We start from the raw sequence: 25,871 nt of genomic DNA, 5'->3' as shown, positions 1-25,871 counted from the left end.
ACACCAGGGGCAATTTACAGCAACCTAATGTCCCATCAGCCTGCTTGTCTTTCAGAGGTGGGAGGTAACTGGAGCACTTAAAGGAAGCCCACATAATCACGGGAGAAGGTGCAAACTCTACATGGACAGCGCCAGAGGTCAGGAGTGAATCTAGGTCTCTGGAGCTGTGAGTAGCAGCTCTACAAGCTGCACACCATTGTACTTCACCCTTGGAGATACTAACGTTGTCTGATAACCTAGGCATAAATTGTGAAACGTACCTGCACTCAAATAAGAAAGTACTAATTCACAATCAGGATAGGACCCACTATATATGTCCAAATTATTAAACAACTTGGTATAATAACTCAATTTTTAATGAATCATTAACCCTTATCCACAAGTAACTGCCTTGATAACTGACCTCAGGAAGTATGGTCCGAACTTGGGAATCATCTTCAAGGAAATTATCATGCACAAATAGAGTTGCGATTTCCATGCCTTCTTTCGCGTTGCTGACCGCAGCCATTGGCTGTTTCTCTTGAGGTTCTTCCATTTTGAACTTAGGGCCAAAACTTGTTTCCTACAAACATTAGTCGAAATATTTCACTAAAAACAGGAGCATCTTTTGTCAGATCTTGATACTAATTGGGACTGGAGTGGCTCCAGCAGATATTTGAGTGTCATGCTTTGAAGGCAAGAAACCAGAAAAAAGCTGGACTTACGCATGTAAAATAAAGCCCAAAGTAAAGGGTTAATGTGGTTGGTGAAGGGCAGGAATAGGAGATATCAGCAACATTAAATAAACATTCACAAAACACATCATAAATATGGTCACATTAATCAGTGTTCACATTAATCTTGAGTATATCTACATTAATAATTGGTAACTGAACATTAAAATAAACATTATTAATAGCATTATTAATAATTATTCGGATTTCCAAACTCAGCCAACAATTAAACTGATGCACATTTAGAACATAGAACAGTGCAGCACAAGAACAGACCTCTTCAGCATGCTTGTGCCAAACATTACATCAAATTACACTAATCCCAACTGACTACAAATGTTATCTCTCCATTCCCTGTCTGTTATGTATCTGTCTAAATGCCTCAGAAAAATCACTCATGTACGGTTTATTTTCATCTTCTCTATGTGCGCTGTCACTTGCAGCAAGCTATAGGCTTGCCACTTTTATTCATTCCCATCAGTTTATTCCAAATGTGATATTCACATATTAAGAACCCCATTTATACTTCAGAAGTCCAGGGGTCATTATTTAATAAGATCATCTGTAACAAAAACTCAATGGCTCAAAGGAGGCAAAGACAGTTGATGATTGCCTGTGCACCTGAATGGGTTGTTTGTTAACCACAACCACCAGGATATAAATTTCTTTCCATGACCAGACCAGCCTCACGATGCCACGCCAACCAGGATTGGTGAACTGTCCCATGATTGCCACTCTCAGTTTCCAGAAAGTAACAAACCTCTCTCATCACCCCTTGCTGAACCACCTCTACAAATCCTAAGATGCCTCCTCATTATTACCAGTCATGCAATACCAACGCTGCTGTTCCAGACCTATGATTCCACCTCCCACATTTTCCTGGAATTGTTTTTGGTAATGCACAGCCTGGTGTCAAAAGAGTTCTTCTCACCTCCCGTCAAGGAAGATTCCCAAAATTCATGCCCAGGCACAAATAAACTCCACAGTCCAAAGCTTTTCTTGTACCTTCAAATGTAAAAGCACTTGGATCAAGCATTCTGCTGGTGACGCACTTCACTGTACTGAATGTAGTGTTGATCTGTGTAGTTGTGTTTTTACCTGGCTCTTTAAGGATTTTGTTGTACTTATTGGTTCCTCTACTTCATTTCCTCCTAATGATGACTCCGAAATTTTAGTCAGTATGCCACGTGATTCTGAAAACTTTGAAGAAATTAAAAGATCAGACCGTTAATCAGTGCAGCATATTTATCTCTAACAATTAGTACCGCCACATGCATCTCCTCCTTTAAGAACAGTTGGCTTCAGTTTCCTCAAATCTTATTCTTCTTTGGGGGTTCAATCAATGAACAGTGCTGGATTTCTGACCACTTGAACATCAAAGCAATTGAAGCAGTTTTGGTAGGTGAGCCAGCTGCCTCCAATTACGAGAATCATATAGCATAGAAATAGGGCCTTTGGCCCACACATCTGCACTGATTCAGCTGTGCTAATCCTATATTTTCACCATGCAAAATCATGAACTTCCCCCTCCCCTAATTTTTCTGAAAACACCTAAACATTAGGTTCAATTTGCAATAGCCAATTAACCTACCAACCTGAAAGTCCATGGGAAATGGGAGGAGACTGGATCACCCTGAACATCCAAGACAGGAAGAATGTGCAAATTACACACAGACAGCACCAGAGGTCAGGATTGACCCTGTTCTTGGTGATCCAAGGTGATAGCTCAAGACATCCATAATAAGTCACGCTTCACAAAAAGGGGGAAAAAAGTATTTCAAAAAAGATTTAAAAATAAGGGTTAAAAAAATATTGGTGTATGGGTGTAAATTATTATCTGCCCTGACTCTTCAGCTTTTGATGTCATTGGTCTTATACACATTTCTGTTCCTTGCTTGCTTTACATTTATTTAGATAAGGTGTGGCATGAGTTTTGGGCATATCTTCATTAACATAAGACTAATCCTGCAACTTCCATAATTTCAGTCTCAGTCCCTGGAATCAAAAGATGATACTTCGTAAAGGTCAACCTTTGCCAAATCCTAACTCCAACATCTTGAATGTACCGACTGAGGTACATTAGTTTCAATGTACAGACTAAGATTATTTTTCAGCTATGCTGCTCATTTTCTTTTACTCTGTTCTGAAACCTGTGCAAAATAATTATTTGTCAAGTCAAGTAAAATTTACTTATAAAAGCACTTTTTAAAACAACCCACGTTGACCAAAGTGCTGTACATCAGAGCAGGTACTATCTATATACTAAAACTCTCGTTTGTTATCTTGTTTGTGGCTGAACTTCAGCCAAAATGATACACGATAGTGTGCCAATTTTAGGCCCACCATACTCACCGTTGTCACTTTAGTGATAATGCAAGTAGTTTTATTGAAATCGGTGTTATATTTTTAAAGTTATTCACATTTTAAAGTTTAAAAGGAGGGGAGGGGGAGGGGAGGAGGGAGGAAGGAGGGGGGAGTGGGGGAGAAGGGAGAAGGGAGAGGGGAGGGGGGGTTGAGGAGAGAGGGGAGGGTGGGAGGACAGGGTGCTGCACCAATGCAGGAGAGGTTTCGGCCCAATGGGTCCACTTTGTCTAGTAAACAAAAGCGAGGTCACCCCTGAGCTTAAGCCTAGACCGTGGGATAACCAGTAGCCCCAAGTCAGCCGACCTGAGGGACCTGGAGATAGAGTAAGGGGTTAGAAGGTTTTCGATGTATGGAGGGGGGGGGGGCAAGCCCATTTAGGGCCTTATATTCAAACATGAGAATCTTGAAATCGATTCAGAACCGTACTGGCAGCAGTGGAGAGAGGCCAGAATAGGGGTAATATGGTCCCTCTTTTGGGTACCTGTAAGGAGCCTTGCTGCGGCGTTCTGGACCAATTGCAGGCGGGACAGGAAGTGGCAGCTGAGGCTCACCTGCAGTCCGTTTGTCTTTTGTGTTTTTTGTTGTTTTTTTATCTTAATTGTAGTGTTTAGATGTGAGGTAGTGGTTTTTGTGGGGGTGTGCTATGTGTGGGGGTGGGGAACTGTAAAAAGTGGCTGCCTTCGGAGGCTGTGGTGGCGCTGCGAGTGCGGCTGCGACTCGCCTTCGGAGGCTGTGGTGGCGCTGCGAGTGCGGCTGCGACTCGCCTTCGGAGGCTCCGAAGCAAAAGAGTTGGCTTCTGGTAGAATGGTGAAAGTTCTAGTTTATTGTCATGTACATGAATCAGTATGGTGAGATAAGGGCCTGTCGCACTTTGGCGATGTTTAAGGCGACTACAGGCTGTCGCCGCACGGTCGTGAGTAGTCGCCAAAAAGTCGTAGCTTTTTTCTGGTCGCCGCGGAATTTTCTCCCTGCTCGAACATTTTCAGCGACTGCTGGCTTGACGCCAATGATCGTAGCTTGTCGTCTCCTGTCGTGGCCACTGTCGTAGGTTGTTGCCTGGTTGTCGCCAGGTGTCTTTGGATGTCACCGGTCGGTGCTGATCCACCTTTTATAAGAATTTTGTTTGTTTGAATAAAGTAAATTTTGGACATTTTGACCAAAGATTGATGTTTGAAGTTATTGTATTTCAGAGTAGTTTCTCATGGCATCTCTTTCAAATATTGTAATTTCATTGATTTTAACCAATAAAACAAACACAAACACAAGCATTGCACTGCATTGAAAAGCGAACTCTTTTCATTTATTTTGACATTGCACTGCATTGGGTCTCTTCAGGGACAAGGGCTTCAACCACACAGATCTCTTCTTGGGCTTCTTCCCCATTCTTCTTGTCCTTCTGTCTTGCAGACTTTTAAGCATGAGGGCCGCTTCAAGCAGCAGGGCTTGCATTTGATGCAAGAGCAATGCCATCATATTTTGCTTCCTGGCAGTCGTGATGCAGAATGATCGGAAACCCTACCCAAACCCATTTTTGCGCCAAAATTATGTGAAATGGCTACCGTTGTCATCAGTTGTGACCTGACAGGGTCGTAGCTTGTCGGGGGTGGAGGTAGGTTGACTTTGGTTGTCGTAGCTTGTCGTAGTCGCAGTTGTAGGTGGACGTCCTAGGTGGCGACGATTGGGTCGCCAGTTGTCGGTAGCTTGCCGTCGACTAGGTGGTAGGTTGTCGTAGCTTGTTGTAGACATTGTCATAGACATTGTTGTAGAGGGGAAAAAAGTCGCTGTTTTTTGGCGATCTGCTACGACTTTGACAGTCGCCGGCAGTCGCCTTAAAAATCGCCCAAGTGGGACAGGCCCATTACAGGTACAATGAAAAATCTTACTTGCAGCAGCATCACACACACACATAGAATCAGACAAGCACACAAATTATACTTAAATGATGCATAACATTTCTATCTGTTAGAGCTGCTGCCTCACAACACCAGAGAACCAGGGTCAATCTTAACCTTAGGTGCTGTTTGTGTTCTCCCTGTAACCACATGAGTTTCCTTTGGGTGCTCTGGTTTCCTCCCACATTGCAAAGACATAGATTGACCTGAAAATTACCCTCAATGTGGATGAGAAAGTAGGAAAAAACTGTGTGACAGGTGATTGATGGTCAGTGGGAACTTGATGGTTGAAGGGCTTATGTCCATGCTGAATCTCTAAACTAAACTAAATCCAGAGGGCATAGGCAGAAGGCATTATCAAAAGATTTAAAAGGGACCTGTGGGGCAACTTTTGCCACACAGATGATGGTGTGCATATGTAATGAGTTGCCAGAGAAAGTGGAAGAGGCAGGTACATTTAAAAGACACAGACACATACATGAAAGGTGTGGAGGGAAATAGGCCTGGGCAAGTGGGACTAGATTGGTTAGCTAACTTGGTCAGTATGGATGTGTTGGGCAGAAAGACCTGCTACCATACTGGGCAGTGCTATGACTTTTACCAAAGTGAATGCAATTGTTAACACTCCAGCAATGTAACAGTGCTCAGGCAATTTGTGAGCACATTGAATTATTCAGAATGCTTCCAAACCAACTTATTAACCTTGCTACTCTCAAAATCATTTGGTCCATAAAGAAGCAAGATCTAATTGGTTCCACAGTGAAGAGACATTACAGCAATGTGTGATGTACACATGCAACAATATGGTAAAGCTGCTATGTGATGTATACATGTGATAATATGGTAAAGCTGCCCTGTGCATTGCGAAAATACACAGTTAAAATGGCGATCTTGAGTCCAGACGTGTGTTGTTTTGGTCTCCCACTTAATGCGTGTTTTTGAGAATGATACTAAGTAGAACGTATCATTAATTGGCGACGGGGATAAACTTGTTTTGAAGTTTCGTCTGGTGACTTGCTGCTGTGGCTACCAAGGCTATTTTGAGCTCAATAGGGGAATTTGATGTTGCACATGGCGACTGGGTGCAGTACGCCGAGCACATTGAACATTACTTCCTAGCCAATGACATTACAGATGCGAGCCATCTTGCTTTCCGTGTGTGGAGGACCAACATACAGACTCATCTTGAGTTTACTTGCTCCACAGAAACCTGGGCAAGTCGAATATTCTGAGATTGTGTCAACAGTCACGAATCACAAGGTCCTGAAACTGTCGGTCATCGTCCAGCATTATAAATTCAACTCTCGTTATCGTCAACGGGGTGAGTCAGTCACGGATTATGTGGCCGAGTTACGTCACCTTGCTGAACATTGTGCTTATGGTTCGAATCTCAATGAAATGTTACATGATCGTTTGGTGTGTGGGATTGATGATAACTGCATTCAGCGTCGATTATTGTCGGAATTTCGACAAGGCACTCGGTATCGCCACCGCTATGGAGACGGCAGACCGCAACACGGCTGATCTCCATGACGGGAAACAAAAGCCAAGCGAAGCGATAAACAACATTGCAAAATCAAGGGTCCTCACAGTGGTCAGCCCAAGTGGGGAACCGTAAGAGGATCTTTATGTTATTGCTGTGGTGGCTCTCCCCACGCTGACCCGAACGACTGTCCAGCGAAACAGGTGGATTGTTTCAACTGCGGGAAAAAAGGGCATTTCTCACAGATGTGCAAGTCGAGTGGGAAAAATGCTCAGAGTGGAAGGAAAAAACAGCAGAAAAAGCAGTCAGCTGGAAAAACGGCAGAAAGCCACCAACTGACCGAGGAAGGTGATGTGTATGGTCTTTATCAGTGAGAAGTAAGTTACTCCTTTCACTGTGGACATGTGTGTGGGGGGAAAGACTATCCCCATGCAAATCGACACCGGAGCTGGAGTTACGCTTATCAGTGAAGAGACGTGGAAGGACCAGTGGCGAAAAGGTGAAAGGTTACGCCTCCGTGATAGCACCGTGGTTCTCCGTACTTACACTGGAGAGAAAGTGGAATTGTTGGGAGAATGTTCGGTGCCCGTCTCTCACATCCAGCAAACAGCGACGCTCAAGCTGCTGGTAGTGAAGGGGGCGGGGCCCTGCCTACTTGGCCGTGAGTGGTTGAAAGTTCTGCGACTCAACTGGCAAGAGGTGAACCAGGTCAACGTGAGCGACCGCCTGCAGAGCCTCCTCTCCAAATAGCCTCCGCTCTGGTGACCTCTTCAAAGCGGAACTCGGGACGCTCAAGGGCGTCAAAGTCGATATCGGGGTCTAGATCCCATGAACTGTTGACGATAAATACCCATCGCGGTTTGTTCCAATACACCAGAATGCCGTTTGGCATTTCAACAGCACTGGCTGTATTTCAGCGTACGATGGACAATCTTCTGGCGGGGATTTCTGGAGTTACTGTACGATCTGGACGATCTGCTCGTCACAGGTAGTTCCGAGGAAGAACACCTCGACAACCTCAAACAAGTCCTCCGCAGGCTCCAAGATGCAGGTCTACGACTGAAACGGAAAAAATGCGCCTTTCTCATCAATGAAGTCCAATACCTGGGCCATAAAGTGAGCGCTGAAGGGCTACAGCCAGTGGATGAACGAGTCAAAGCCATCGATGAGCTGGCTGAACCGAAGAACGTCAGAGAACTTAAGGCGTTCCTTGGGATGCTGAACTATTACGGCAAATTTCTGCCTAATCTCTCAACCATGCTCGAACAGCTTCATCAACTGCTGCGCAAAACGGTTCGATGGCACTGGGGACCAGCTCAGCAGAATGCGTTCGCACAAGCTAAGCAAAGCCTGAAATCGTCCAAAGTTCTGACGCACTACGACAGCAACAAGCCGCTCGTTCTCTCCTGCGACGCCAGCCCTTACGGAGTAGGGGCAGTGCTGTCACACGTCATGGAAGATGGCACGGAAATGCCAATAGGCTACGCTTCACGCAGTATGAATAACGCCGAATGCAACTACTCGTAGCTGGATAAGGAGAGTCTAGCCATAGTCTTCAGCGTCAAGAAGTTCCACATATACTTGTACGGCGACGATTCGTAATCAACACCGACCACAAGCCGCTTCTTGGGTCAGTAACGACAAGGCCATTCCGCTAATGGCTTCGCCGCGAGTGATTCGCTGGTCGCTAACACTGGCAGCGTACAATTACGACATCGCGTACAAACTGGGCTCAGCCAACACCAACGCAGACGTGCTTAGCCGACTCCCACGACGAGCGACGGTATCGCAAGCGCCAATACCAGAAGAAATCGTCCTTCTGATGAGCGAGTTGGAGAAATCGCCCATCACTCCGTCGCGTGTTCGCACCATGACGCAGAGGGATCCGATTCTGTCTTGTGTTCGCGAATACATCCCACTAAATGATGATTTCAAGCCCTACTTCAGTCGCAAAGTGGAGCTGAGCGTTCACGAGGGTTGTCTTCTCTGGGGTAGTCGTGTTGTACTACCACCCTAATGTCGCTCGCAAATGATCAAGGAAGTGCATGATGCCCATCCGGTTATTGTGAAGATGAAAGCGATCGTTAGAGGTTGTGTGTGGTGGCCTGGAATCGATAAGGACTTAGAGCACAACGTCAGAGCGTGTTCAGAATGCCAAATGCATCAGCGAGATCTGCCCAAAGCACCATTGCATTCATGGGAGCATCCTAGTCAACCGTGGTCGTGAGTTCATGTCGATTATGCCGGCCCGGTACAGGGAAAGATGTTGCTTGTTCTCATCGACGCATATTCAAAGTGGATTGAAGTGCATATCATAAGTGAATCAACCAGTGACGTCACTATCGACAAGCTTCGCTTCGTGTTCGCGACACATGGCCTTCCGCATACACTGGTTTCTGACAACGGCCCATGTTTCGCTAGCGAAAAGTTCGCAAAGTTCATGAAAGCGAATGGCATTCGTCATGTCAAAAGTGCGCCATACCATCGAGCAACCAATGGTCTCGCAGAGCGCGCCGTGCAGACGGTGAAGACAGCGCTCCACAAGATGTTGGGACCGCTGCAAACGCCTGTCGCTCAATTCCTCATCTCGTATCGTTCAACGCTGCAAACTTCTACAACGCAAACGCCGGCTGAAATGCTGATGAAAAGTAAAATTCGCACGCGTTTCAACATCACGGTGCCAGATGAAAGAGTGACCATTGGTGACAATCAATTCTCGCAAAAGTTGCACCACGATTCACGCCCAGCTCGAGAATTTGTGGAGAGAGAGAGCGTGCTAGTGCGCAACTACGCGAGAGGGGAGAAATGGGTATCAGGACGCATCGCAAAGAAGTTAGGTCCTGTCTCGTACAGGTCGAGGTTAACGTCAACGGTGTAGAGATCAGGAACCGTCACGCAGACCAGATTCTGAAACGCGAAATCGACTCTCCCGCAACCAGCGAAACGGGAGATTCGATAGATTTCGACATGGGTACGCCCACATTGCGCGATGAAGACGTCAACGAAAGAAGCGTTGCACATGAAAACCGACGAAAGCAACCACGATGACACCGTCAAGGACGCGACATCAGAGCGCAACGAAGAAAGCAATTCAGGCCGTAAGCAGTACCCAAAGCGAAATAGAAAGCGACCGGATTATTACGGATTCTGAAAAGGGACGATTTTGACAACGGACTTGACTATACAGACTCGGTTATATGGACAATGTAAATGCACCGAAAATTTGGTTATCATTAATGGGAAGAATTGTAGCATGAATACTCTTATTCGGCATTTTGGGGTGTTGTTTTGGTCTCCCACTTAATGCGTGCTTCTGAGAATGATACTGAGTAGAACATATCACAATGCATTCAATTAATTTTGAATAGTAAGTGGTTAACACACTATGATTCAGACAGGTGTCTGGGACTTGCGTGTGATTCATCCCCACATGCAGTTGGCGCAGTCCTCTCATGTGTGTTATCTTTAGGTGGCAAGTGGCTGATCACTATTGCATCCGGCACTCTAAAACCTCGCAATTGACATTATGCTCCAACTCAATAAGAAGCATTCAACATAACCTTTGGTGTCAAGAAATTTCATAAATATTTCAGTGGTTGAAAATTCAACTTGCTGACACATCACAAACAACTCTTGACCCTTCTGACATTGGGAAAGCACAATGAGGACCTTGTTGGAATACAAGTAGTCTTGTTCTAACTCAGGGTGAAGCTGGTGCATTAATTCAATAGCCTATGTAGTCCACTGACCTTTGCAAGAATTTGCATTTTGTTGAAGCTCTATTACAGAAGGTGCTGAATCCTGGCCATCATCCATTAAGCACACGACATGGTCCAACTGTATAAAAATTGCTCCACGTCATGCTGGAAAATTGCTGGTGGTATTGTAACTACATGGATCAGGCGATGACATCCAATCAGTCTCTTGAGGGTATTAATGTTGAGGTAGCCTTCCATCTCTGGATGCAATTTCTGTTAACTGAAGAAATTTCAACCTGCGAAGGGAGCTAAAATGGCGGCACTGCCCTAGCAGCTGCGGCTCACCTGCGGTCCATTTGTCTTTGTGTTTTTGTTGTTTTTTTTGGTCTTAATTGTAGTTGTGATGTGGTGTTTTTGTGTTCGTGTACTATGTGTGTATGTGGGGGGGGAGGGGGAAACTGTAACATTGTAAATATGTGTCCCTTCCGAACGGAGACCCGACCTTTGTTTTCTGGGCCGTGTCTCCGTTCCTGCTGCGCCCTACCATCGGCCCAACTCCTGGAGCTGTCGGCCTCCAGGGCTCTGGTTCGCAGAGCCCGCGGATCGGACTTACCACCACCGGAGCCAGCCGTCATCGGAGGCTGCGGGAGCGGCTGCGACTCGCCTTAGGCTCGGGCCGTGTGGATGCCGACATCGGGAGCTCCGGCAGCGGCAGCGTGTTCGCCCGCCCCGGATCGCGGGGCTTGGGTCACGGACATTTCACCGTCCGGCGCGGCCTAAGATATGCCGCGGGATATTTCTCTGCTGGGCGGGGGCTTCAATGTCGGGAGCCACGACCTCCCCGACGTGCAGCAACAGCGGCAGCAGCGTGTTCGCCCGCCCCGGATCGGACTTATCATCGGCGGAGCCGGCCGTCTTCGGAGGCTGCGGGAGCGGCTGTGACGCGACGCGCCTTGGGCTTGGCCCGCTGTGGACCGTCCGGTGCGGCCTGCAACCACAACAACCTGGCTGCGGGCGAGGACAGCGGGAGAAGGGAAAGACATTGTGGCCTTCCATCACAGTGAGGAGAGGACTGGAGGAGACTCACTGTGATGGATGTTTCTTTGATGGATGTTTCTTTTTTTGTGTGTTTTTGGGGTTGGGTGGTTTGAGTGCCTGTTTGATGCTTTTATTGTTGGACTGTGTTTTTGGGGGTTTTGGGGTTGTGTAATTTGAATGCCTGTTTAGCGCTTTTATTGTTGGACTGTGTTTTTGGGGGTTTTGGGGTTGTGTGATTTGAATGCCTATTTAATGCTTTTATTGTTGGACTGTATTTTGGGGGTTTTTGGGGTTGGGTAATTTGGGTGCCTGTTTAGTGCTTTTATTGTTGGACTGTGTTTTTGGGGGTTTTTTGGGGGTGTAATTTTGATGCTTATTTAATGCTTTTGTTGTTGGACTGTGGGTGATTGAATTAACATTTTGTTCAAGATGGCCGTGCCGTTGTGTTTGGCTGCCTGCCACTGTATGTTTCTTTTTTTTTTCCTAGTCAGATGTGCAGCACTTTGGTCAACGTGGGTTGTTTTTAAATGTGCTATACAAATAAATTGACTTGACTTGACTTGACTAATAAATCCTCTGCATTGGGCAATGGAGCTTTTACACAGTAATTTACTGAAACTTTGTTTAGTTTATTGTCACGTGTATCGAGGTTCAGTGAAAAGCTTTTGTTGCGTGCTAACCAGCCAGCGGAAAGACAATACATGATTACAATCGAGCCATTCACAGTGTACAGATAAGTGATAAGGGAATAACGTTTACTGCAAGGTAAAGCCACTAAGGTCCAATCAAAGATAGTCCGAGGGTCACCAACGAGGTAGATAATTGTTCAGGACTGCTCTCTTGATGGTTCAATTGCCTAACAACAGCTGGGGAAAAACTGTCACCGTATCTGGAGGTGTGCATTTTCACAATTCTATACCTTTTGCCCAATGGGAGAGGGGAGAAGAGGGAGTGGCCAGAGTGCGACTCGTCCTTGATTATGCTGCTGACCTTGCCAAGGCAGCACGAGGTATAAATGGAGTCAATGGAAGGAAGGATGGTTTGTGTGATGGTCTGAACTGCATCCACAATTCGCTGCAATTTCCTGGGGTCTTGGATAGAGCTGTTCCCAAACCAAGCTGTGATGCATCCCAATAAAGAGCTTTCTATGGTGCATCTGTAGAAGTTGGTGAGGTTGTTGGGGACATGCCAAACTTCCTAAGCCTTCTTAGGTGTGCGTTGGTGTGCTTTTTTGGACGCTGATCAATATGGGTGTCCTCAGCATAAGGGTATATTCCGTTTAGATAGTACTTTGGCTTTGGGTTTGGTTTTCTTGGTTGAGTGCTTATCCTGGTGTTATAGCACAAGTACTTTGTGTTTTAATTGTAATTTACCTGAAGTTGATCACTATTTCCTTTGTCTTGCTGACATTGTAAAAGGTTGTTGTCTCGGCACCAGAACATGAGATTTTGAATCTCCTTCCTGTACCCCGATTCATCATTATTTGATATCCATCCCATAACGGTGGTGTCGTCTGTTAAGTTGTAAATTGAATTAGATTTGTACAAGGCTGCATAGTCATGGGTGTACAAAGAGTAAAGAAGGGGGCTGAGAACTGGGTGGAGCACCAGTGTTGAGGATTATCGTGGAGGATGATTTATCCCCTATCCTCACTGATTGGGATCTGTTGGTCAAGAAGTCGAGGATCCAGTTGCAGAGATGAGTGCTGACTCTAAGTTCTGCAAGTTTGGTGATGAGCTTGGATAGTATAATGGTGTTAAAGGCAGAACTGTAGTCAATGAATAGATGTCTCTCTTATCCAGGTGTTCCAGGAATGAGTGCAGGGCCCGGGAGATAGCATCATCCGTGGACCTGGTTTGGCGGTAAGCAAACTGCAGTGGGTCAAGGTCGCTTGGTAGACAGGATTTAATGCGTTCCATAACTTGCCTCTTAAAACATTTCATGGTGGCAGATGCCAAGGCCAAAGGACGGTAGTCGTTTAGGCATGAGATCTTGCTTTTATTCAGCATCGGGAAGTAGTTGCTACTCACGAGTCTAATCTTGCTTAAGTACCACTACAATGTGAGCTGTTTAGTCACTCCTCTCATTGCTATGGACATGCAGACATCCAAATCATTCCAAGTTGCTTCCTTAGCAGTGCAGGGCACAGTTTAAAGCGTAAGACTGGCTTAATGACATCCTTCCTATTGCAGGGTGACCAAAACTGAACACAGTATTCAAATGCGGTCTGACCAATGTCTTGTACAACTGTAACATAGCATTCCCTACAGCCATCAGACGATTAAACACTACAACTTCCAAATAAGCTCTGACCTACATAGACTTGGGGGGCCCCCTTCCCAATTCTCCGACTATTCTGACTGTCCCCGTTTACATTCTATCTCTGTTTGCTTTGTTGTTAACTTCTTCTCGCAAACAATGATCTATTCTACATTTTCCTTGATCTCTATCCCCTCTGTATTGTTTTCACACCTCCAACTTCCTTATCTCTGTATCTCCCTCTCTCCTGACTCAGTCCTCAGGAGGGTCTCGACCCAAAATGTCCCTTTCTATCCAGAAAGGCTACCTGTCCCACTGATTTACTCCAGCATTTTGTGTTTATCTTTGGTTTAAACCAACATCTTCAATTCCTTCCTACAAAACTAGACTTGAGTCGTTGGTTTCATCTTTTTCCACTATTATTGTTTGTTTGTGTATACATAGAAAAAATATACATACAAATATACATACAAAAAAGTGTGCATGTGTGTGTGTGTATGCACACACACACCCACACTGAACTTTGTTTTAATTTATTATATTGTTTATAGAGTACTATGTTTACATATTGTGTTGTGCTGGTGCAAGAAAGAATTTAATTGTTCTGTTTGGGACATATGACAATAAATCACTCTTGACATCCCAACTATACTCATTACCCTGACTAATGAAGGCCAATTTACTGAAAGCCTTCTTAAACACCTTATCGACCTGTGATGTTTGGCAAGGCATTAAATCGGAAGCATCCACTGCATGCCAGTCTAAGTCTCTCAAGTTTTGATAAATGTAACACACTGAATTCACTCACTTTCATGAATAAATCCGGATTTTGTCAGTTGTGTTATTACCTGAAATCCCGGGAATCCTAAACTGTAGGTGATATCTTCACTTTCACTTTCACTCCCAATACTTATATCCGATGATCCTGGAGATTTTCTGAAAGTATTATCCACACCAGGACGTTTCATTGGTAATGGCTGCATTGAACAATAGGAAAGTTGTGTTTTAAGCAATCCAGCATATTCTTTTTTTACTGTTTCCCATTAAGCAATGGCTGCCTTTAAGTGGTATCACAGTCATTCAAAATCTGGTCCCATGCAAAGCATGGACAGAATGCAAGATAACAATGTGGTAGTTCATCCCTTCCACACTGCCCAACTGTTCAGCACTTTCTAAAGTGATCATTCTCCAGACCCGTCATTGGCGATTCCAATACCCTTGATGATTTAAGTTAGTCCAAAGGCCTATAGCAAATGGGGTACCAGAGGACTTGTCCACATCTTGTACGTTATCTATACATGTTTGTGCAAATTAATTGAATCATGGGCTGATTTTGCAATTTTTTCACATGATGTTTCTTGTATTTAAAACCGATAACATTCAAAATAACTTTCTAAACAATAAAACAAACTAATGTTTTACATGCGAGTACTGCAGAAAGGTGTTATTCGGTGATGAAAGGGACAATGTAACCAACATTTTTGGGGATCAGTTGGAGAGCCGGTGAGAAAATGCCACATTGACCAGTTCATCAAAAATCCTGGGTAGATGATGGCCTGGTGTTGTTTCAGCTCTTACAGTGTTGGTCCGTTGGTCACAAAATGCTGGAGTAACTCAGCAGGTCAGGCAGCATCTCGGGAGAGGAATGGGTGACATTTCGGGTCAAGACCCTTCTTCACACTGATGTCAGGGGGGCGGGACAAAGGAAGGATATAGGTGGAGACAGGAAGATAGAGGGAGATCTGGGAAGGGGGAGGGGAAGAGAGGGACAGAGGGACTATCTAAAGTTGGAGAAGTCGATGTTCATACCACTGGGCTGCAAGCTGCCCAGGCGAAATATGAGGTGCTGTTTCTCCAATTTCCGGTGGGCCTCACTATGGCACTGGAGGAGGCCCATGACAGAAAGGTGAGATTGCTGCAATATCCCGATGCATTGCAGAGAGGAGTGGTGCCGGAGATGGCAATGACATTTGCAGATAGCTCTCGGATGTTTCAGCAAGACCTTGCATTGTTCCACACTTCAAAGATGGTGACCCAATCTTTCCAGCAGAGGGGGTTGTATGTTTTGGATTGGTCTAGGAACTCCTGATCTGAATCCACTTGAGTATTTGTGGGCAATTATCAAGGAGAGACTGAAAGGAAAGGACTATACCGCAAGACAGAAGCTCATCAAAGCCAAAATTCAGCTGTGACATTAAGATGAAAAAATTCCTCAGAAGTTGTTACAATCTGGTAGATTCCATACCAAATCATGTCAATGATTTCATAAAGAACCGTGGTGGACATATAATGAACTAAAGACATAAAGATGCAATGATAATGATTAAAAGGTAGCCCTACGAAATGTATATTAACTTGTGAGATCCAAGTGTATGCTTCATTCAATAATTTGCACAATTGTGTATTAATGGTTTGGATGTAATTGTAGGTGCATGGTTAGTATGTTTGCAGAGGACACTAAAATTGGTGGTTTAGTGGACGGTGAAGAAGGATATCTGGATTACAACAAGATCTGGATCAACTGGGCCATTGGGCAGTGGGATGGCAGGTGGAGTATAATTCAGATAAATGTGAGGAGTTGCATTTCGGTAGGATAAACCAGGGCAGGCCTTACGCAGGAAACAGCAGAGGCATTTTTGCCCCCTCAAATGGCTTTGGTTGTAAATTGCCCCTAGTGTGTAGGATAGTGCTATCATATGGGGATTGCTGGTCGGTGCGGACTCGGTGGGCCAAAGGGCCTGTTTTTGCGGTGTATCTCTAAACTAAATGCGACTAAATATTGCTATCTCTTGCAACACATCGCACTGCTCCCTCAGATCTGTACTTGAGGCAGTGGGGTTGCCTTTCTAATCACAGTTGTGTTTCTCAGCCAATGGCGAGTTGGCTGGGAGTGACTCTTCATCATCTCTCTCCTTCTCGCTTGCCTTCCCAGTGCTGCACCAAAAGTGGCTGAAACTGGAGGAGCAGCGAGCCTGGACATCGCTTTTACATCTTGGAAGTGGATGGGAAGCCCTCTCCACCCCTCCCATTGCTAAATCTGAATTTGTCACGTTTATTAAACCCTCAGATCACATCAAAATCCACCTGCCACTCCTCTCTAAACCTGTTGGGTCCTGACTCAACGGTTACAAATGGCAGTAATGCACTGCTACCGAGGCGTAGATTTTCACACAACTCAGAAATTCAGCAGTGGGTTTAAAGAATCACTTGTGTGCGTCTAGTTAGTGCCTAATGTGGGGAGAGTCTGCATTTGAAAACACTTTGTAGTTTCACGAAGTGAGCACTATGTGGTTGGAGGTGATCCCTTACTCGATGAGAGTGGACAATTGGCAATAACGGGCACCCCCCCCCCCCCTCCCCCCCTTTGATCCGTTATGACGAGAAATCTGAAATATAAACGCCGGACATGTACATGAATCTCACCAACTTAAATCCCAACTCCAACTTTAAAATGCATTTCCCAACTCCCTCCCTGCCAGTAGTTCCCTTTACTGTTCCCTATAATGGATGCGGCGCCCGACGGTCCCATTACCAAAGAATGTTTGAATTGCTCGTCATCATCCCACATGCCCGGCATGCTGATCCGTAATAATCTGGTGTTTAGTTCAGAAATTCCAAATTGCTGTATTAGAGAAATAGAATGAAAGGATTCTTTTTAACAACGCATAAAATGCCTTTCTGATACATTAATGTCTTGATTTTTTTGAACACCTTTAATTCCTGAGGTACATCTTCAGTTCGGTTGCATGATGCTAATGATGCTAATGATGTAAGAAGCGGCAGAAAGTGATGGACATTGCCTGGTCCATCATGGGAAATGATCTCTCCACCATCAGAGCGTCGCCTCAAAAAGGCAACATATATTATCAGATCCACATCACTGGCCAAGCTTCTACCATTGGAAAAAAGATGCAGGACCCCAAGACCCATGACTCTAGGTTCAAAAATAGCTTTTCCCATCAACCATCAGGCTTTTGAAATGCACTGCGCAAACCTAACTAGTCAGGTTGCCTAGTATTACTAATAATTTACAATATTATTGTTTATTGTACATTTATTTGATGTGTTGTGTGTCTGCCCAGGACATTTGTAAATAATTTTAGATATACACGCATAGCTGGATGATCGAGATGCAAAATTAATCAAACTTCAGCAAATCTAGTAAACAGACATTCCAGATAAATTTGTGAAAGGTGGATGCCATCTTCTTTGGTTCCTGCCACAATTTAGTTCCTGTACAGCCTCCATTGTGCTCTGTACTCACAGAATCACTTCACTATTGTCCCACTGTTCAATTACACGGGTGAGTTGACAACAAATTGCATCTCTGTCAACATCTTGATGTTTGGAAATCTGTACAAAACATATTACCTCAAACTTATGTAAATCCCTGGGGATTTCATTGCTTTCATCCACATCTGTATCACTTTCTAACTCTGCCAAAGTTGTTCTTGAAGCTTCATTACTGAGGAAATTTTCCGGCAGATATTGCTGTATGGAAAAAAAAGTTTACTGTTTAAATGTTTAGGTTTGTTACCCGGCATCCTCTCCTATACTGAAGCAGGCACTCCTGAGGTCAAAATATTTTTGCTTTTTAAAATAAATTAAACTACTGACCATTTGATTTCACTACTACGCAAAAAAGCAAGGGGCTCACTTTTGACTGGGCATGAAATCTTAAAAGTGAATCCATGCCCCGTTATAAATACTTTTATTGAATTTTTTCATGTTTGTTAATTGGATTCAATAACACATATCAAAAACATTTCCGTCCTTAACTACAAATGTACATAAGAACACATGAAGTAGAATCAGGAGTAAACCTCTCCAGATTTCATCCCTATTCTGACATTCAACAAGATCATGACTGATTTCACTGTAGCCTTAACTCCACAATCCCAAGGTCTTTGTCCTTTTGATGAGCAAGAACTATCTACCTCCATCTTAAAACAAATATTTAAAATTCTGCTTCCATTGCCAAAGGTTTTTGCCCTTAAAAAGGAAATGAAAATCACTTGAACTGTCACTTACATGAGCTATCCTTTATTTCTAAACAGTGGTCATCCTCGTTCTACATCCTCCAACAAGAGTATCATCTTCTCCACATCCACCCTGTCAACAAACCTCAGAATTTTGCATATTTCATTCGTCATCCCACTCATCTGAGCTTTAGCTGGCAGGGTGAAGGCAAACCCACTCCTATTTCTCCAGAGAGCGTACTCGACAAACTAATAAGTCATAGGAGTAGGATTAGGCCATTTGGCATATCAAGTCTACCATGGCTGATCTTTTTTTCCTTCTCAATCCCATTCTCCCACCTTCTCCCCATAACCCTTAACACCTTTACTAATGAAGAACCTGTCACCTTAAAACAGCTGACGTGTGTGACTTGGCCTCCACAGCCCTCGGAGACAATGAATTTCACAAATTCACTACCATCTGACTGAAGAAAATCCTCCTCATCTTTCTAAAGATATGTCCTTTTATTCGAAGGCTATGCCCTCTGGTCCCAGACTCTCCCACTAGTTAACATTAGTTAACATAACATTAATTATGGATAGGGACGGCATGGGTCCACATGTTAAAATGCTCAACTGATTAGGGATAGTCAGCATGATTTTGTATGTGGGAGGTTGTGTTTCACAAATCTGATTGATTTTTTAGAAGACGTGACCAAAAAGGTGTGGATGTTGGGTACATGGATTTCAGTAAGGTGTTTGATGAGGCTCTGCATGGTAGGCTGCTCTGGAAGGTTAGATTGCATGGGATCCAAGGAGAGATAGCTGAATGGATAGCAAATTGGCTCCATGGAAGGAAGCAGAAGGCGATGGTGAAACGTTGCTTCTCCAACTCCAAGGTCTGTGACTAGTGGTGTGCCTCAGGGTTCGGTGCTGGGCCCGTTACTGTTTGTCATCTACATCAATGATTTGGATGAGAACATATAGGGCAAGATTAGCAAGTTTGCTGATGCTACAAAAGTGAGTGGTTTTGCAGATAGTTAAGATGGTTGTGAAAGATTGCAACAGGATCTGGATCGATTGGCCAGGTGGGCTGAGGAATGGTTGATGAAATTTAATACAGAGAAGTGTGAGGTGTTGCATTTTGGGACGTCTAACAAGGGCAGGACCTTAACAAGCCTCTGATGAGTATTGTAGAGCAGAGGGATCTAGGAGTACAGCTGCATAGTTCCTTGAAGATCGAGTCGCAGGTGGTCAAAAAGATTTTTGGCACATTGGCCTTCATCAGTCAAGAGTATTGAGTATAGAAGTTGGGAGGTCATGTTGCAGTTGTATAAGACGTTGGTGAGACCGCATTTAGAATATTGTGTTCAGTTCTGGGCACTGTGTTATAAGAAAGATATTGTCAAGATTGAAAGGGCACGGTAGCCACACTCCAAAGACCCACAGGTATGTAGGTTAATTGGCTGGGTAAATGTAAAAATTGTCCCTAGTGGGTGTAGGATAGTGTTAATGTACGGGGATCGCTGGGCGGCACGGACTTGGAGGGCCGAAAAGGCCTGTTTCCGGCTGTATATATATGATATGATATATGATATGATAAAAGATTTACGAGAATGTTGCCAGGACTAGAGTGTGTGAGCTATTAGGAGATAATTTATTGAACTACCATAAAAACAGATGGAGGATAAATAGGTCATTTGGGATTGGCAATTTGCAATTAGTGGATCAATGCATGGGCATGAAGAACTGAATACATTGTAGCCAGGTTTGCTGGTGACACAAAGACAGGTGGATTGCCAACTTATGAGAAGGACCCAAAGAGGCTGCAAAAGAGTAAGTGTATGTACAAGAAGTTGAAAGGTGAAATTTTGGTGGTAAAATGTAAGCTTATCTATTGTGGAAGGAAGAACGAAAAAATAAATTGGAAAAAACATTGTTTTGCATGCTATCCAGGTAAAACATACCATACATGAGCACAACAGGTAGTGCAAAAGAGAAAGAAAACAGGGAGCAGAAAATATAGTTACTGTGATACACTGAGACAACAAAAATGGATTTGCAAATGGATTTGTGGGTCTGAATGCATGAAACAAAGGATTAACGTGTTGGAACAACAAGTCATTAGAAAGACCAATAGTGTTGATCTTTAATGTAAGGGGTATGAAGAGTAAAAGTATGGAAGCTCTGATTCATTTAATTTGTAATTCATTACCCTCTTTGCTATTTGTAGTTTGTCCCCAGCTACATAAGGAAAATTGGAGTCTTCATCAATTGTATTTTTCACCACCCTATTTTTCTCCACTTTTTTCCACCAGAGTTTTTTCACCTTTACCATTATCTCTGTGTTTAAGACCAAGCATTCGACTATAACCTGAATATATGAGGAGCGCATGGCATGCATGGTGGTTTCATCTTTATCTGTCTCACTCGCTGTAAATAAGGTCGCTGAAGTTGATGGTTGATCTTCGGTAGCAATCTTTATTGAAGTAAAATGCTGTATTTCTGTTAAGTACACTGCACAACCTCCTTAAAGTACACAAACAGACCAGTGAAATGCTAAATTTTGTTTATGAATTGCTAAATAGGAATGAAAGTAGCAACTGAGCCATATAATTACCATGGAGTGCTGGTGCAAAAGATTCACCATTTACTGGATAAGGGATGGTAATTGTGAGCACATAAACCATTTATAAAATCTTTCTTTTAGCCAACAAGAGGTGTGAGGACCCAATGCTGGAAGTAGTTTTGGAGAAACAAAGTTGGGTAGATGGAAGAAGTGTCAGTGAGTGAGAGCACATTTTGTTTGTGGTAGTTATCATAATCAGACAAATTTAGCAAAATTACTAAGTCACAGCACAGAAAAAGCCCTATGGCCCACCATGTCCTTACCGACTGTTTTGCCCATCTATATGAATCCCATTTGCCCAGGGAACAAGATAAAGGTTAAAGTAGGTTACACTTTTAAATTCAGAGAGAGGCCATTTAGATAGACTGATGTGCCATTGAGTAAAAATGGACTGTTAACAGTGAAGATAAATTAGTCACAAAAACTGGGAAGCAGTCAAGAAGTATATTTAAAGGTTTCAAAGTAAACATGCTGCTACAAAGACAAAGGGTAAGGATAAGACAAAAAAAAAAAGGGAAACATGTGAGACACCAAGCTTAATACACAGAGGGGGACAATGCGCTTAATACACTTAATACTTAATTGAGCTTAATACACCAATACACATTCCTAATGTGTAGGAGTAAAACAAAAAGGGAAATTATGAAAATAGTGAGAGCGTGTAAAAAAATACTGATAAATAAAAACAAAGGGACTCCAAAGATTTGTTTTACATACAGGTACTTCTATTTTAACGAGCAAGAAACATTGTGTTATAGATAAACATTTTTTTAAATTATGTTAATCGGGAAAAGTTAGTTATCGGCTAGAAGTTCCAGACTTGCAATTACAAAGTTATTTCACCCACAAAAATGATGAACAAGGAGGTTGCTGGGACTTGAGGCCTTGTGATTCAAGGGGAGACTGGATAAGTTGGGACTGGTTTCCCTGGACCTTAGTGAGATTTATAAAATTATGAGTTGGTCACAGTCGTCTTCCTAGGTTAAGGAAGTGCAAAATTGAAGGTTGAGAGGAGAAAGATTTATAGGGTATCTGAGCATGGAATGTGGTGGGGAAATGGAATGAGCTGCCAGAGGACGTAGTGCAGGCAGGTGTAATTACAATGTTTAAAAGGTATTTGGACAGGCACGTGGATAGGAAAGGTTAGGCGGATATGGACCAAACGTTGCATTTAATGTTCTGAGGGGCCTACAAAAGGTGGGTACTGAGATACGGTTTGAGATAAGGAATGATCCATTTAAGATGCGAGGTAGAATTTTTTCTCTGTAGGATCGTGAATTTCCAATCGCAGAGAACTGTGGAGGAAAGGCTATGACAGAGAGATTTTTAGACTTCAAAGGGAGTCAGACAAGAAAGTGGAGTTGAGGCTGTGATTAGATCTGCCATGGTATTGAATAATGGAGCAGGCTCTCAGAGACAGATAGACTGCCTCTAGCCTGTAAGCAGGGGTGCAGTGCTGCCGGAGCTCACCGGAGCACTGCTCCGGCACCTCTGTAAAAAAACCAAAATAAACAGCGGGGGATTTAACAGCGGCCACTCTGGTACCAGTGACAGCTCCGGCACCTAATAAATTAGCACTGCAACATTGCCTGTAAGCCCAGTGAGAAGGTCCCTTGGAAAAGTCCTGGGCGATTCCCAAATGGCAACAGACCAAGCCTCCTGGGTAACCACTTTGCAACGAGAAAAAAGATGCAATTATGCAAAGATGTGACTGGCAATAAAGGGAGGGATAACTAACTCCAGTGGAGTCCACCTCCTGACAGGATGCTTGGAACATAGTCCTGCCATTACTAATGCCCTTTTTTTCGTCTGAGAGACTTTACTGGGAGTTTATTCACAAAATGCTGGAGTAACTCAGCAGGTCAGGCAGCATCTCAGGAGAGAAGGAATGGGCGATTATATCATTGTCCAAGGAAGAAACCACAAGGATGTCCACAAACCTGCACCATGACAAGTTCCAATGATTAACCACTGTGTAATCTACTATATCTCATTTGCTTTCAAAAAAGTTGTAACAGAAATATTGCCAGAAAATAAAATTTCTTTAGATTGATAGGGTTGTGGCGGCGCCATGGGGCTAGGCCACTCCCTTGGTCATTCCACTCGGCACTCAGTGGACGGGGGGATTAGGTCACTTCCTGGGTCAGTTCCCTTGGGTCAGGTGGTCTGGGGCTATAAAGGGTTTTGGGTGTGTCGACTCACGAGTTTTAGTGCGGTGTATGTGTTCGTCGCGGAATAAAGTATTGCTACAACTCACCTGGCGCCTGGCCTGATTTCTGTGGTGACCGCACCCACTACACTGGTGACCCCGATTTTCCTTCACAAGTCGCGATGGACCTGAACGCTCCACTACCTGACTCTGTCAGTCAGCCGCCTCTGGACCCTGCCGCCCGCGCTGCTCTCCACGCCGTGGCGGTGAGGCTGCCTCCATTGTGGACCGAGGACCCCGACTTCTAGTTTGACCAGGCCGAGGCACAGTTCGCCCTGCGGGGCGTAACTGCCGACGACACCAAGTATTTTCAAGTAGTCGGCGCCGTCGACGCGGCCACCTCGCGCCTGGTCCGACCCTTCCTCCACGTCCCCCCGGCGACCGATAAGTACGTGGCCCTCAAGGCCTTCCTCCTTCAGCAGTTCGGCCTCTGTGAGGCCGAGCGGGCAGCCCGGATCCTCCGAATGCCGGGCCTGGGTGACCGCCGCCCGTCTGGCCGACATGTTGGTGCTGCTGGGCGACTTGGAGCCCGGCTTTCTATTCAAACACGTCTACCTGATGCAGCTGACGTCCGATCTCCGCCAGCAGCTCCTCCACGACCCGTTCACCAACATGCAGGCGGTGGGGAGGTGCGCCGATGAGCTCTTGATGGCCCGTCAGCTGTCCCTCGACGCGTTGGAAGTCCCTCCGACGGCCGACGATGATCCGCAGGTAGGGGCCTCGATCGCCCGCATCAGCTCCCCGACAGCCTTCCCGACGGTATCCGGCCTCAGCAGCTCACCCAGCCGGCGGCGCATCTTTTTCGCACGGCCCGCCTGCAGTTCCCCCACCCGCTACCGGAGGTCACTGGTGGTTGGACCCGGGGGCCGCGCACAGCCAGCCGGCAGTTCCTCCATACGCCACCGGAGGTCGCTGGTGGTCGGATCGGCCCGCACAGCCGCCCGTTTTCACGGAAGCCAGCAGAGGGGGCTGGTGCTACTTTCATCGGCGGTGGGGCCCTTCTGCCCGTCAATGCCGGCAGCCCTGTTCGTTGCCGGGAAACGTAGGGGCCGGCCGTCAGTGATTGCTTCGGCGGCCGGCCAGATTCATCGTGTGTTTGCGTGGGACCACCGCTCGGGGGCTCGTTTCCTTGTGGACACCGGGGCGGAGGTGAGCATTGTTCCCCCTTCGCATGCTGACCTCCGCAGTGGCAACCGCGGCCCCCTCCTCGCCGCAGCCAACGGGACTTCGATCCGATCATATGGGGTGCGCACGATCTCCCTCAACTTCGGAGCGGGCAGCTTCTCGTGGCCATTCGTGATTGCGGATGTGTCCCAGCCGTTGCTGGGTGCAGATTTCCTACGGGCACATTCCCTGCTCGTGGAAGTTAAGCGGCAGCGTTTAGTGCACTCCGTCACTCTGCAGCCCGTTTTCCTCCGCTTGGGCGACCCGGTCGTCCGTGGTCGCTACGTTCTCAAGAATTCTGGCCGAATTCCCCGATATCCTGGGCCCCCGGTTCCACTCCGCCGCCCCGAAGCATGGGGTGGTGCACCAATATCCCACTACTGGACCGCCCTTGTACGCCCGGGCACGGCGTCTTCCACCGGACAAGCTCCGTCTCGCTCGGGAGGAGTTCCGCCTTATAGAGTCACTGGGGATCATGCGCCGCTCAGACAGCCCATGGGCGTCCCCGCTCCATATGGTTCCCAAGGCAGACGGTGGTTGGCATCCTTGCGGGGATTACCGCCGGCTTAACAATGCCACAATCGCCGACAGGTATCCGGTCCCTCACATTCAGGACTTTAATGCACACCTGGCTGGGGCCACGGTGTTTTCTAAGGTCGATCTGGTGCGTGGCTATAACCAGATTCCAGTCCACCCCGACGACGTCCCCAAGACGGCAATCGTGACGCCATTTGGCCTTTTCCAATTCGTCCGTATGCCGTTTGGACTCAAGAACGCTGCGCAAGCCTTTCAGCGGCTTATGGACTGTGTGTGCCGTGGCCTGGAATTTGTGTTCGTGTACCTTGATGACATTTTGGTGGCGAGACGCTCGAGACAGGAGCATGCTGCCCATCTCCGCCAGCTATGCCAGCGCCTTAGCAATCATGGGCTTGCCATCAACATCACCAAATGCTGTTTCGGGGTGTCATCCATTGACCTCCTGGGCCACCACGTGACCCCGCACGGGGCGCTGCCGCTCCCGAACAAGGTGGATGCGGTGCGCCAGTTTCCACGCCCGACCACCGTGCGGGGCCTCCAGGAGTTCGTTGGGATGGTGGCCTTTTACCACCGATTTGTGCCGTCTGCAGCCCGGATCATGCGCCCGCCGTTCCACCTCATGGCGGGCAAGCGCAGGGAGGTTGAATGGACTGACGATGCGGTGGCGGCGTTCCAACACGCCAAGGAAGCCCTGGCTGCGGCCACGATGCTCGTGCACCCACGGGCGGATGCACCAACCAGCCTGACGTTCGACGCTTCGGAAGTAGCGGTTGGGGCGGTGCTCGAACAGCACACGGATGGGTGTTGGTAGCCTCTCGCTTTCTTCAGTAGGCACCTCAGCGGCGCACAGCGGAACTACAGTGCCTTTGACCGCGAGCTCCTTGCCCTTTACCTTGCGGTCCGCCACTTCCGCTATTTCCTCGAGGG

General features: G+C 45.9%; 1 protein-coding gene across 1 annotated transcript in view; it reads right to left on the bottom strand.

The window, feature by feature from the left end:
• The window catches only part of LOC144596249 (uncharacterized), a 127,493-nt gene that overhangs the window by 63,049 nt on the left and 38,573 nt on the right, over window positions 1–25,871 (bottom strand). The window contains exons 10-13 of the mRNA XM_078404460.1: window positions 17,819–17,938; window positions 16,980–17,069; window positions 14,296–14,424; window positions 1,812–1,913 (exon numbers count right to left, since the gene is read on the bottom strand). Coding sequence (XP_078260586.1) covers window positions 1,812–1,913; window positions 14,296–14,424; window positions 16,980–17,069; window positions 17,819–17,938 — 441 coding nt within the window. The remainder of the gene's footprint in view (window positions 1–1,811; window positions 1,914–14,295; window positions 14,425–16,979; window positions 17,070–17,818; window positions 17,939–25,871) is intronic.

The sequence above is a fragment of the Rhinoraja longicauda genome, chromosome 8 (assembly GCF_053455715.1).
Source record: "Rhinoraja longicauda isolate Sanriku21f chromosome 8, sRhiLon1.1, whole genome shotgun sequence".
Lineage (NCBI taxonomy): Eukaryota > Metazoa > Chordata > Chondrichthyes > Rajiformes > Arhynchobatidae > Rhinoraja > Rhinoraja longicauda.
This window is presented reverse-complemented; position numbering and strand designations above follow the sequence as displayed.